We start from the raw sequence: 13,959 nt of genomic DNA on the forward strand, positions 1-13,959 counted from the left end.
ACGTTTTAGCAGTTATTTGGTTAATTTAAGTGCAGATGTTGTCATAAAGGCGCATCATCAACCACATCATTGTGAAATGTTGGTTGACAAATCCATTTTTAGACAAAATGTGACCTTTTCTTGTAGAATTTTGGCTAATTTTCGGGTCCTACTTGCACCGAGGATTTTCTTTTGGGTGCCAGGATTCTCAATATTGACCTTAAAGTCAGAGTAAAACTGAAATAACTGCAGAAAAATGTGTTATGACCTATTCGGTCAAGCATAGAGTTTCTGTTTCTGTATTTAGCAGACGTTTTTTATCCAAAGCGACTTACAAATGAAGATATAACAGCTTTATAAAAAGCTAACAATAAGCTAACAATAAGCTAACAATAAGCTAACAAAAAGCTAACAATAAGCTACATAGAAGGAACCCAGGAGTCCGACTCTGTCAGAGGGGACAGAGTAGAGATAGGGTGCAGGCATAGAAGGAAGTGCAGAAAGATAAAGTGCAGAGATAGAGGGGGGAGGGAAGTACAAGGTAAGTGCTGGGATAGGAGATGCTCTCTGAAGAGCTGGGTTTTCAGGAGCTTCTTGAAGATAGACAGGGACGCCCCTGTTCTGGTAGCGCTCGGTAGGTCATTCCACCATCGTGGGACAACACATGAACAGAGTTTGGATTGTCTTAGGCGTGGTGTAGGAGCTGCTAGACGACAATCCTGGGACCAACGGAGGGACCCAGTTGGGACAGAAGCCTTTGCAAGAGCATTCAAGTAGATGGGAGCCGTTCCATTAAGCTCTTTGTAGCTAACATCAGGGACTTGGATCTGATGCAGGTGGCTAAGGGCAGCCAGTGGTATGTATTTGTATGTAGCACAGACAGCATACACAAACCAACTATCAAAGGGACCAGCTGTATTGTACGTTTTCTGGTGAAATGCGAATGTTCACAATTATTCCTTCAATACAATAGAATTTCTGGGCTACTTGAAGATTTGATGTATGCAGTGCCTGATAAAAAGGAATTTTAGTGATCCTTGATTTTATCTCCATGCTGCTCTGTGTTCAGCTGAAGCTGTCATGAATTATCCATTTTGCACATGCAAAAAGGCATGTGAGGCTAAGTAGCAAAGCTCAACATTTTCTGCTTTCTGTTCTGACATCCCTGCCTGATAACTGAACTGGAAAAGCCTTATTAGTTCCCTGGTTTGGGTAATTGATCTTCCTACCTCTGAATGACAAATCACTCGGTAAATGATGAAACTTCTCATCACAGACTTCTAGCCCAATGCTTTCCAGTCACAGATACTGTTATGTTGATGCTTGTTTGTTAATATCATGCACTGCATATTTTGCTTATGGATCAATAATTAAAATATTGCGAATCCAAATTTGTTCCACGGTTGCCAAACACACATTTAACACACACACCAAAGTTAGCAACCTCAATATTTAACTTAGTAGCACAAAAAAGCATTTTTCAAGTTAATAATGTAGTCATTATATCAAGACTATTACTTCCATGTGCTTTAAGTTGAATTATTAAGATTCATTCAGAGCATTTTTAGGCACCTTGTCCCTGTGATGGTTTCGATGGAAGAGGAATCAAATCTTCCCCCTTTGCCAACACTAACAGCAAATAAAGCAGCTGAAATAGTCAATTTAAACACTTTTAAGTACCCAATATTGTGCACAACATCCCACATTCAAGCCCTCCAAACTTCAAGTGACTAATGCAAAGTATTTTACAAGATGCCACATTATTTACCTCTAAATTTGACTGATAAAACTAGCAGAAAGCCAGGATCTTGCCTGTAATAGGTTAAAAACTAAGTGTTTTTATAAAATCAAAGAATAATTATTGGTTAAATCAGTGGGTGGGAAGGGCTAAGGGATTATTGTGGTTCATAGAAGCCGCTCTGGCTCAGTTTAAGTTCATTTTTGTGTTAATATACATTGTGTAGGACAATCTACGGCTATTTTATACTTCCAAAATGTTTGTACACACTGTATGAAAAACTAATAAAAAGATGTGTAAAAAAAAAAGAATTATTATTATTTTTTGTGTGTTATTTTATTAAAATCAAATGAAAATGACTGGAAAGCATATTTTTAGAACATATTTGCAAACAATAGCCTGGATAAAATCCAGTCAAAGACCAAAGAAGTCATGACCCACCAATGTTAGGGGGTCACCGAAGTAATCAGAAGTCATTACACGCTACGAGGATCTGGAACATCTGGATCAGCTGGCAAAGATGAAGCAATCTGGTGCGTATATTTGGCTTAGATCAAATAAAAGACTGAGGATTATCCAGGATGTATTGCACATTACCTACAAGAGTCAATGTTTTGCAGCTTGTGGTTCTTGGCAACTGTAGCCAAAGATGTCCAGAACGACTTCATCATGTAAAGTCGGGGAGTCGGGAATGGAACCAGCAGCCTTCTGAGTGAGGGAAATAATGTGTAACAATGGGTTCCACAAGTCAATGAGTTCCTACAAAAATAAGATGGTTGTAAGGAATCAAAATCAACTTAAGTCACCATAGCAACGTGCAATTCTTAAAGGTCACCTTTACAAGCAACAATTTGCCACAGTTTGGTCATCAGATAGAAAGAGACTACAAAAGAGGAAAATAGAATAAGAAATATTATGATGAAAGTAATATAAGATCAATAGATGATGCACATCCTATCTGTGAGAAATATACAACAGGAAGAGGTCAGGAAGGCTAAAAACATTATAAGAAACACTTAATTAACTGAACTGTACATGTAACCCAATTCCACCACAAACCAACCAATCAAATCCAACTTTATTTATAAAGCTCATTCAAAACAACAAAGTGGATTGAGTAAAAAAAGCAATTTGTCCTTTCATAATAAACATTGATATTGAATGTTGTGCTTCATTACTGGCTAATTGTTCTAAACATTGTTGCACAAGCAAATCTAAAGATTTACTCAGAAAGAGGAATGAATATTGTCAGTTTTCCCTCACTTTCACTTTATGTTTGCTGCATTATGACCTTGGAAATTAAATTAATCTGTCAATCCAAATGACAGGATATCATGATTTATGATAATATAGAGGAAAATAATAATAATAATAATAATAATGAGAAGAAAATAACATGAACCCTGTTCCCAACTAGGCTGTAGATTTGCTTTTAAGTATTAAGTTAACCTTATAAAGAGCATAGCAAAGGACCAAGTTCAGCAATATTAATAGAAAGTGGTGTTTCCAGGTGAGCTTGAGCTATGTTTGGCTGCTGCTTTATTTAGAAGTTGTGCTCTGGCTGCCAAATATCGTCACCAGAGAATCTATATCATGAATCAAAATGAGATGCTCTCAAAATTTCATAATATTTCTGCTTTACTGATCTAAGCACATATGCAAGATTGGATGTTCGGAAACACGTGGAGCAGAGATCTATAAGAAAGTGTACAAGAACAGTTATGAATGAGCAATGCTTGCTTGCACATCTGTCAATACTGACACTGAATTGCCATGAAGCGATGCACCCGACAGCGTCAGTGAAGCAGCTCCCAGGTGTGCTGCTGAGTAGGATGTAGCTATCGTTCGCTCTAAGAACAGAAACAGACGTTATTTGGATGTTGCACAGCATTGGGGCAACAGTATGCAGGATGGAGTCTGTAAAAGTTGTCACAACACATTTGATTTCATCTATTTTTGACCAAAACACGGTGCTAATTTGGACCCTTGAGAAAGAATTCACCTGATTTGAGAGCCGTGAGTTTTATCCATGCATGTAAAAATGATTCTATCTTTATGAATGGATGTCTAATCACCCAAGCACTGAGTTATCTCACCCATTTGCAATGCTTTATGGTTATAAACCTAATTTATTCGGGACTATAACAATAGTTTATTGCAATGAGGCCATGCTCAGTCACTCTTTGGCTACTTACCATCTGCTCCAGCTCCAACAGCCAGCTTAGGATCGATGGTTGTAAATATCTTCAGTAAAGGGAACAGGGTGGTTTTATTTCAGGATATGGAGGAGGAACATAAAAGCTAACCCTATTTAAGTAAACACAATGTTCCCAAGGAAAAAATGTGTTTTATAAGTCTTGGAGGATTGTTTTCTTGTACACAATCCTGGTTCAGTTGTAATAGTCTGGGGACAACAAATATCACCAGCCTGAGTTGTCTGTGTTCTGCTCTTAATGTTGCCCAAAAGTGAAAGGCTGGTTGATATAAGTGGCCTGCTAAAGCCTTCTTTTATCCTTCTGTTTCTATATGATTTGTCTTTATACAGCCTGGCACAATTATGGCCAGATGTCTGCCTCCTCTTTTCTGGATAAAAGCTTCATGAAAGCAGAACTCAGGTTGATTGCTGATGGTGAGTTATTCTGTCAGGACAGCTCACAGCTGAGGTTCAGATTCACCCCACAGGTGTCAGATGAAGTTGAGATCAGAGCTCTGTGCAGGCCTGTAAAAACGTCTACACCAGACGTTTACTTTAAATGCTTCTTTTTAGCTTTGTCAAATACTTTTTGAAGTGAATTTAATGTTCGCTTTTAAGTCTAAAATGAATGATAACCTTTCAGCTCAAAATATCCCTGGAAGGGGGGTGGCTGTCACTCCTTGGTGGGATTTAGGCAATAATATGACTTGGTTAATGTTTGAAGTCCAAACTGCTTGCTTATGGTTAGAAAACAGTCCTGGTTGGGGTGAAAATACACTTTAAAATACACCCTTTTCACAGTTCACCTGCAGTTTTTCTCATGATTGCAAGAGGTTACCTATTCTTTGAAATAATTACAGATCGTTTCGGCCCGCAGGAGCAAAGGCTTGTATTTTGGGAAGAAAACCAGCTACAAGTTGTGTTACAGCAACAATTTCATATTGAAAATTCTCTTCATTGAACCATTGATAATTGTTTTAATCTATTTTTTCCTTAATTTGGAAGTGATAATCCATCATTTTACATGGACAGTTTGTTAAAAGACTTTGTTAAAACAGTGTGAGCAAAGCTTTATTAAAGGAATTCCTCTTTATGCAGTTAGAATGTGAAATTTTAATTCATTTCTACATCTCTCCATTAAAATGACCTAAAATATTGTGTCGAAAAGCAACATTGCTGCTGTTTCTAAAGTGAGAAAATCATTTCTGCAAAGAAAACTCTTGATAGCATAAATTAGTAAGCACATAAAGTGATTTAACTCAGTGTTCTCTGCCAACTACTTATTTCTAATGTGACAGCTGTGAATTAGAGCTATTTTAGATTAAACTTGATGCATTTAAACACAATACTCATTTAGGCCTGTCACAGCCACATAAGGAAAGATATGTAAACATTATTTTCTCACCAAATCAAATGATTTTTTTTCAGATCTGTTTGATTAGATTGAACTCTAGTGTGTAAGAAATAATAATAAAAATAATTTAGTCTCTGAATTTCAGTGGAAACAACAATGTGATGTACTATAATTACATAGCTTGTTCAGTGGCATTAATGTTAACATTAACTAATTTGGGGCTCAATGATTTGCATATAAAATATAGTCCTTCTGTTCAGAATCTAAATTAATTATAGAGAATATTGTCGGGTCAGGATTCAGTGAAAGGATGAAGCTTTTTCAGCCTCCTTCTGTAAATCAGAACCACCCCCGGGTCACGTTATGTGTCAAAAGAGCCAAGCCCTTAATCTCATTTCAATTCCTGTGACAAAAACAAAAGTTTTTGAGTTAAATCGGGTGAATATTTTAAGTTTACTCAATAAACTTTGTTATTTATAATTGGTTTTCCTAGATTTTACAACTGAGACAGAATCCTGTTACACTGTGTTCCTTTTGGGCTCAGTCTTTAGAATAAACTCTTGTTTTCCGCAGGCAGAAAGACTTACTGTGTGTCAGATTCAATGATCTCTCAAATAGCACGGTGTCTACCTCCTCACTCTTTGTCAGACACCTCTGTTGCATGTGAAGGGAAAACAGAAGGAGAAGCAGAGGGAACGACAAACACGAATATCCTCAGATCTGTAGTTTGATCGACAGGGAAGATCGGAGGTTCCAGATAGGACTTCTGGAGATAGAGCTCAGGACTAGAGCTTTTTATTGAGATTCCCACATATTGAAGTCATTTCAAAGACCTTATTGAGAGAAAGGAAGGAGGTAAAAGTTCTTGTTTTGCACACACAGGAAATGTTAAAGTGGAAATATGAGCCTCCATTTCATTACCAACAATATTTAAAGTGTTTCTTTCCCTCCTTTTCTGTCACATCTGCTTTAAGTCAAAGTTTATTACACAGATATTGTAGATGAAAAATGAACCACTCAGGTATGAACGACCCCATCTAGTGGGAATAGATCTGAAAGTCAGACACTGCATGCTATTGCAGGTGGTTTACATTGAAACAGAGATGCTGGATCTCGTTGAAAATCGTGTTGATGGTAATGGTGTTACCTCCAGTACCAGATGGTGCAGAAAGCCATTTTGTTAACCATTATGCAATAGTGAGAGAAAGCGGGTATGTGTTTTTGTTACTTAAATCAGATAAATGGAGCTAATTGCTGGCTTCGGTCCCCTGTGTGTTCATGTTGTTGTTACGGATGATTAGTCCAATGAATCCAAATAATTGGAAACATGTATACAGGCAGCACAGTTCAAAGTTTCAGGACCACTGAGGATTCATATTGTGTTGTGCACTTCATTTATATTAGTCATATATTTAATAAGTGTCTGTTTCTGTAAACCTTTACAGCCATTAAAGCCGTATTTAATGTGCATGTTACTGTATTCCTGTGGCTTAGTCAAAGAGCAGCTATCTTATACTGAGGATATTATTATTCTATTTCTATGGTGATGATTCATTAGTTTGAGTTCTAACAGATAAAACCTTTTTCACTGTGAACTTCACCTTCCAGATAAAGATTTTACATAATGAATAATAAAACATTTTTAAATACACCATGCCATTAAACATTAAAGCAGTGATTTCTAACTCTTGTGTGGTGAATGAGAGCTCAACACGTTTGACCTCATCAGTGCTGCTTCGGTATGAAAACGATTAACAATTTATCAAGTCATTTATCAGCCAGAAAGACCAAACAAGTCACTAATTTGGATATTTATTCTCAGAATGCTAAGTTAGGCAAATGTGAAGAGTTACACTACTTTACATCTGAGACGCTTTGAGAAATAAGGGGATTATTTCTAAGGAAATCATGTCAATACCTGCAGCAAGACAAAAAAAAAAGCTATTATTAAACCACTTCATGGCTCTTTAAAAGATCAAATAGTGACATACTGGAACTGTATGTTTTTATTTCTATTCTGTGAAGGATAAAACGAACTTTGTGACACTTTGAAAGTGCTTCCTTTCACCACACCATCCGACCTCTGTGTGGCTTTGCTTTGTGGCTGAACAAAAAAAGAGAAAAGATGCTGTAATGGGCTCAACTGGAGGAGTAGATTTCAATAAAATAATCAAATGTTCTGCTGTAACACATCTATTATGACCCGATATCACACTTGATTTACGGTTGTTTTAACGCCACAATGTCTTCTCAAAAGTTTCCGGCAGTCATTTGGGGAAAATGGGAAGAGAAAAAATCTGCAAAGTCAAGAACAGTTTGGACTAATAACAGACTAATTGAGCAGAATTTCCTGCCTTTATCTGGTCCAGAGCAGATGTTTCCATTGTGATTTGTTGATTCCACTCTTTTTTGGCCTTCTAAAAATGGAAGATATCCAGGAATGTTTCTGATACATCTGATATATTTATATTTGACAGGAAATGCTAGCTTGATGTTTTATACTTCATCCAGCCTTGTCATTCTAATTGATTATTTCAGTCTTTTTCCTCTGTAGGCATTGGTTCCTCGACAGCTGGACTGATGTGCTTTGAACCAGGTAGTCGCTGGCGATACGTTCTCAGAGCCTTTACTTTACTGATAAATGAATATGGCAGAGAAATTGTCCAGGAAAAGCAATTCCTCAGGCGTCACAACAATTCCTGCCCTCATCTTTCACATCCATTGTAAAAGTAAAGGGGGGAAATGTGACTGCTTTTCCTGCACTGAGAGATACCGAGACCCTCACCTGGCTTTTCCGTGAAGCTAACCTTTCTGCTTTCCCCTGCTCAAGATGGATATATTCAAAAATCTGTCACTGCATTACATACATTCTTATGAATGTTTGGAGGGGGGCAGAAGGAAGAAGGGAGGTCTGAATGTTTCCATTATCTCAGAGTTCAGTTGCTTCTCCTTTGAACAGCAGGCTCATCCGTCTGTTTGACTCTCCATGATTTGTCTGTGTGTTGGAGGTTAGGGGTGCTTTGCATGAAGATTAAGAGTGCTGTGTGACAGCTCTGCCCCTTAAGAAAGACTGATGGGGTACTTTTATAGACACCTGACCTTTGGGTCCTGAATGAGAAAAAGTTTGGTGTTTGCTGAGTAACACTTAGCTGTGTCTGGAAAAAAGAAAATGTAAATACAAACCCAAACTCGTGTCATTTCCCAGGTTCAAATCTCTCCTGAGAGCATGTTAGCTCATGCAATGCAGTTAAACGTTTTGTTTCTTATCACCTCTGACCAAAGGAAATCTATATATTCCATGTTCTTAATAATAATATGAGCTCAAATCAGCCATTTTCCATTTTAATGATGAAGATCAAGTGATCATTACGAGCCAGAAACTCAGAAGTCACAGTCAGTTTTGCTGCAGCACGGCTTTAGGTCATTTAAAATTTAGTCAAGGACACATTTCTTTACATAAAATGGCTGAATGTTGAAGTCTGACATCCAACTGACCCTCAGCTCCCCCCAAAAAACCCAAAATGTCTTTGTTTTCTTTCTAAGAGGCCAGTTTTTGTCAATAACACTTGTTACTGCTGGGGCCTTTCTGCCTTCCTGCAATGGTGAACATGAACATTTTAATGGAAATAAATGTGAGAAAGACTGAGGCAGGAATAAAAGATGCAAAAACAAAACAATACGCAATGGATTCTGATTTAGTGACTAAATCATAAAGTATGTGACTAAACATCTGTGGGAACAACTGAGGACAGAAACATCCCAACTTTGAGTGGTTTTGTCTAAAAAACCCACTTTTTTTCAAAATAATCTATGATAGATACTGTACCAAAACACTAATCAATTTTCCAACTTGTTTACAGCTGCAGTGCCAGCACTGAAAAATAGATCTGGCAGCAAATCCGGGAATTGAATGACCAGATTAATTAATGTCGGTTCCCATGGCAACGTGATGCTCAGGCCACAGTTTGTGCCAGTTACATATAGACTTTGTTCCATGGCGATACCAAAACCTTTAGTTGCAAGGCAACAGGGTTATTCAGCCTCAAGTCAAAGCATCTGCTGTGGAAAGAAAAGTCTACTCTCGTGGTACCCTTCTTGTCTTTTTGTGTTCGTGCACGCACGTGAGGCTCCAATCATCTCCCGATCTGCAATCAGCGCGCACACCTGACGCCATTCCATTAATCAAGCGCTGCATTAGCCTATATATTTCCTCTCAGCACGCCGCTTCAGTTTGTCCTCTCCCACAGCAAACCTTGGGGTAAATTCTGCATCGCATGTCTCCTGTTTTCAGTTGACCCTCCAGGTTTTAGTTCTAACTTGTTCTCTTCCCGGTTCCAGGACCACCACTCGCCGGCCAACCTACCAACACTCAAGCTCACATCTGCACAGTTAAACCAACTCCACATCTGTTTCCCTCTTTATTTTGAGCCCACCCTCTCTGTCAGTCTCAGCCCTGCCTGCTAACTCTTCCATTGACCCCTTCCTGCCACTATCTCCTTTCAAACTCAGCGAAATCATCATTCAGCCGCAAAAGGTGTAATAAATCATTATCTGAGTCAATGTCCTGCTTCTGGATCTGTATATTTACGTGACACAGAGGAATATACGAGGTGTTTCCTTCACAGAATGCAGTTGAGAAACCTGTGTTTTGTTAGACTCACTTATAGGACTGGTTGGCAAGAAGAAAACTGCAGAATACCACCGCTTTATCCTTTAAAGTGACATTCCACTGAGTTCAGAATAGAAGAGCACCTAATAAGCAGTAAAGTATTCACTTTAAGTTAGATTTCTGAATAAAGGATGGAGGAGCAGAGAATGTGACTTAAAAAAACCTTCTTCTGACAACTATTATTCCCCAAATAACTGAACAATTCATTACTTAACTCTAAAGGGGGGAAACAAACAAACAAAAAAACACATGAGTGAGAAAGACTTAAAATATTTAAGTCTAATATAAGTGGAAGGGGGGTGTAGGCAACCTCCTGTCATGTCTAAACAGCAACGTTGTTGGGGAGAATGATAAAGGCTTATTTAGCATAATGTTAAGCATGTATCATCGTTAGTGAAGTTTTCATTCTGTCTCCAGGGGTGCCCCGCAGGCATCGCTGCTACTGTGTGTGGAAACAGTGGCTTCTCTTACCTGCACTGAAAATAAGACGACAGACACAGTAAATCATCTTTAAAAGAGACCGATAATAGCTGACAAAATTAGAGCTATAAATCTGGCCGGTGAGAAAGCAGCGATAACCCGCGTGAGATGCTGATGAATTCACCCAACCTGCTTTTGCTGCCGATCACGGGAAACTCTGCAAATTAATTAGGTGTCTAAATTCAGGGATGATAAAAGATGAGGATGCTGACCCTCTGGCAGAGACGAACTCGCTCTAATCCAGCACCACTCCCCTCTCCCTCCGTCTCCCCCCTCTCTGTCCTACTCATAAATCTATTGGTCGTGGTCTCGCCTTCATATCCAGCGCTTTGCTGATCAGACTGCAGTTGTATTTGGGGGAAGTTGGCAGCCGGCGGCTCACAGCGAAAGGCTTTCCTCTTTTCCCGGTGGTTGGACAGTGGAATTATGAGCAGAGCTGACCCAACCTCTATCACCCTGTCTTGAATCTGTTTGTGTGTCACACCGAGAGAAATTGAACCGACCATGGCGACTGGAGTCCGCATCCTCTTGGCTTTCCTCTTCCACCAGGTAAGACGAGAGGATAGATATGTGCGTGTGGGAGAGTGTGCGTGAGGTTATTTCCTGAGATTGAGAGCGAGCCGATTCTCTCGGGGTACTCCTGCGTCTTTGGGGCTATGATAGCCTTTGGTTTGTCAAGTTTGTCCCGAGTCTCCAGAGGACTAAGAGTGTTTTCCACCTGCGTTCCACCGGATCCATTCGTGCCATTTCAGAACAAGTTTGTTCCCGTTTTTTACCGGTGCGCGCATGGCTGTCAGTTCTGGCACCGAGTTTGGGGAAGAGGGTGTCGGGTCGAGCTCTCAGCTGCACTGGTTCACTTAAGGAATACCTTTCACATTTAGTCTAGAGAGGCAGAACCGGAGAAAGAGGGGAAAACAACATGGGAAAGCAGGAGGTCTGGGAGAAAGAGCGCAGGGTGTATCCTGTGTGCAAATCACGGCTGCAGCTCTTGTCTCCAGTCGCATCTACATTCCGCTCAGCCACCAACTTGAGCGTTTCTTTGGACTTGTGAGTGTGTGAGTGTGTGTCCGTGTGGGAAGCACACAGGAGCTGGGAGGAGAGGAGGGGGAAGAGAAAGGCGGCGGGGGGTGTCGGAGACAGAAGAGTGAGGCTGAGAACTAACTTGGCCGCTCTGCTGTGTTATTCTCAGTGTTTTAGCTGCTCAGTGTGTTGGTCTCTGCAGACCTGAGCTCTCTTGAGATTGTTAATAAAGCCCTAATCCCCAGCGCGATAGAACCACTCTGCCGTTTGATCTGACTTTAATAAGTGGAGACAGCGAGGTAGCCCAGAACAGCTGTTTCCCCAGTCATTGGCCATTTAAACGGACAGCACCACGCCGCTGACTTTCCTTTTGATGACGTTTCTGGTCACATTTTGGCTTAAATAACCCTGAAACAGGGGTGTTTTTTCTGGCTGGTGTGGTCCCTGACATCCCAGACATATTTCCTTCATCAGAATCATAATAAATTGGCAGCCAGGTGTTCTCAGAGCTTTTGCTCAGTGAAGTTTTATGGTGACATGCTGCAAAGGTTTAACCAACAGCTCATTTAAAAAAAACCTCGCTATTTCTGAACGCATCAGGACTCGGGGAGCCCCGAAGCGTGGCAGGCAAGCAGCTCATTTGGGAAACTCTGAGCTGTGCTGCCCCTCTCTTATCCTCTCACTCCGGCTGTATTGGGAGGCAGCAGACAGCGCGGCTCATTTGGTCTTTCTTGTTTGACCTGTGTAGGTTTAGAGCTGTGTATTATTCACTTTTAATTGGATAAGCATTTGGTTCATTTCCACATTGTAGTTCAATCCTCTGATCCGCTGCGATCACGATTCAGGCTAATAGTGGCTCTAAAGAAAATATTAAACTGCCTGTTCTATTGATTATAGCTGCCCTCACACGCGCAAATCGCGCTCCACACACACAATTATTTATTTCTCCTTTTGTGAGGAGTTTATTCATTCACTAACCCTGGGCAGTTGTGATAAAATGTCGGTAAAACGTCTTAAACAACAACTCTCACAGCACAGTGGTGCATTTCCTGCAAAGTTGGATACAAGTTGCCCATTGGCCTGTTGTCCAGATTTGCTGACAAAGCCTGTCAGGTGACTTGGTTCCACCGAATCTTGCTTTCCAAATGCTGCAAATGATTCAAAATGTAACCCATAATGCACAGAAAAGCATAGCTCAGTGCTTTTCCCCTCAAGTCTTTTTTCACGCCATTTACATGTAAACATGCAAGCACATATTTGTTCTACCTGACTCATCTTCACACTCAAATTGCAAACCTGCTGTGTCTCCTTTTAGAATCATAGGAACATGCTATATTTTCCATATGGCCTGTGGGCTTGGATGAGGTTCTCCTGTTTCTAAACGCTCTGTTATGGGAGCCAAGTGAGATCATCATACAATAAGGTGACACCTATTGCTATTAAACCCATTCCTCATGGGCTGCGCCATACCTCCAGGTTTTGCACAGTTGTGACACTGCATACTGGTAGAAAGTGCTAATAGATACATGCATTTTAACTGCATCTAAACCACCAAGCAAACCCCTCCTCGTCCCACCATGGCAGTGCACACACGGGCATAAACACAACTCACAGCCCCCCTCGTTGATAATAAATCTCTGTTTTGCAAATGGAACTCTATGCAGTCTCTCAGCACTGCTCTGGAATAAGCACAGTTCAGCTGGGAGCTGCAGATGCAAGGATTTCTCCCACTCTATTCCTTCATTTCCCACTGTGATTCCCTCTCGCTGCCTTTCCTCCTTCTTGCCTTTGTTGTCTATTTATTTTCACTCCCTCCTCAGCTGTTATGTTCTATTCCCTCCAAACCTGTAATACTAGCTGTTTACCTTGATGAGTGCGACTGAACCAATCTAAACCACCATTTTTTTGCTTAGCACTGCCTCCTCACAGCATTCCCTCTCACTCACCAGAGGTGTTTAAATTCTGGGCTGCCAGATAGAGAGAGGAGGTAGGTCACGGTCTCCAGGAATTAAATGTTTAAGTCTGGTTCTGAAGAGTTGCTCCTGTTACTCATAGAAAGGGTTGACCTTCATATTTACACATATTCACCCAATAGTTCTGCAGCAGTCACTTCACTCCCTGTCACATCAATTTGGTCCAACAGGCAATTAATTGATCCAATAAACAATAAAGGACATGTCAGGGCAAGTCAGGGCAATTATTTTCATTCTGAAGCGCAGCAACAGGTGGGAGATATAAGCAAACATTCATTTTTCCATTTCTATGTTCAATTCAATTCAATTCAATTCAATTTTATTTATATAGCGCCAGATTACAACAATTGTCATCTCAAGGCACTTAAGTAATATAGTCCAATTCAAGCCAATTGGAATTCAATTCATTGTAATCATAATCCAATTAATTCATATAGAGCTAATTCAAAAAATTAATATCCTAGCTAAGGAAACCAACAGATTGCACCGAAATGTGTCTTCAGTCCAATCTCCCGTCCTGAGCCTGAGGGACTGTGGAAAGGAACGACTCCC

At 40.1% G+C, this 13,959-nt stretch overlaps 1 protein-coding gene across 1 annotated transcript in view; it reads left to right on the plus strand.

The window, feature by feature from the left end:
• Window positions 1–10,728: 10,728 nt before the first annotated feature.
• cdh13 (cadherin 13, H-cadherin (heart)) overlaps window positions 10,729–13,959 on the plus strand; it is a 345,689-nt gene continuing 342,458 nt past the window's right edge. The window contains exon 1 of the mRNA XM_072385388.1: window positions 10,729–10,963. Within this exon, the coding sequence (XP_072241489.1) occupies window positions 10,919–10,963 (45 nt within the window). The 5' untranslated portion in view covers window positions 10,729–10,918. The remainder of the gene's footprint in view (window positions 10,964–13,959) is intronic.

This window comes from Leuresthes tenuis, unplaced genomic scaffold, assembly GCF_036924035.1.
Source record: "Leuresthes tenuis unplaced genomic scaffold, fLeuTen1.0.hap1 SCAF_5, whole genome shotgun sequence".
NCBI lineage: Eukaryota > Metazoa > Chordata > Actinopteri > Atheriniformes > Atherinopsidae > Leuresthes > Leuresthes tenuis.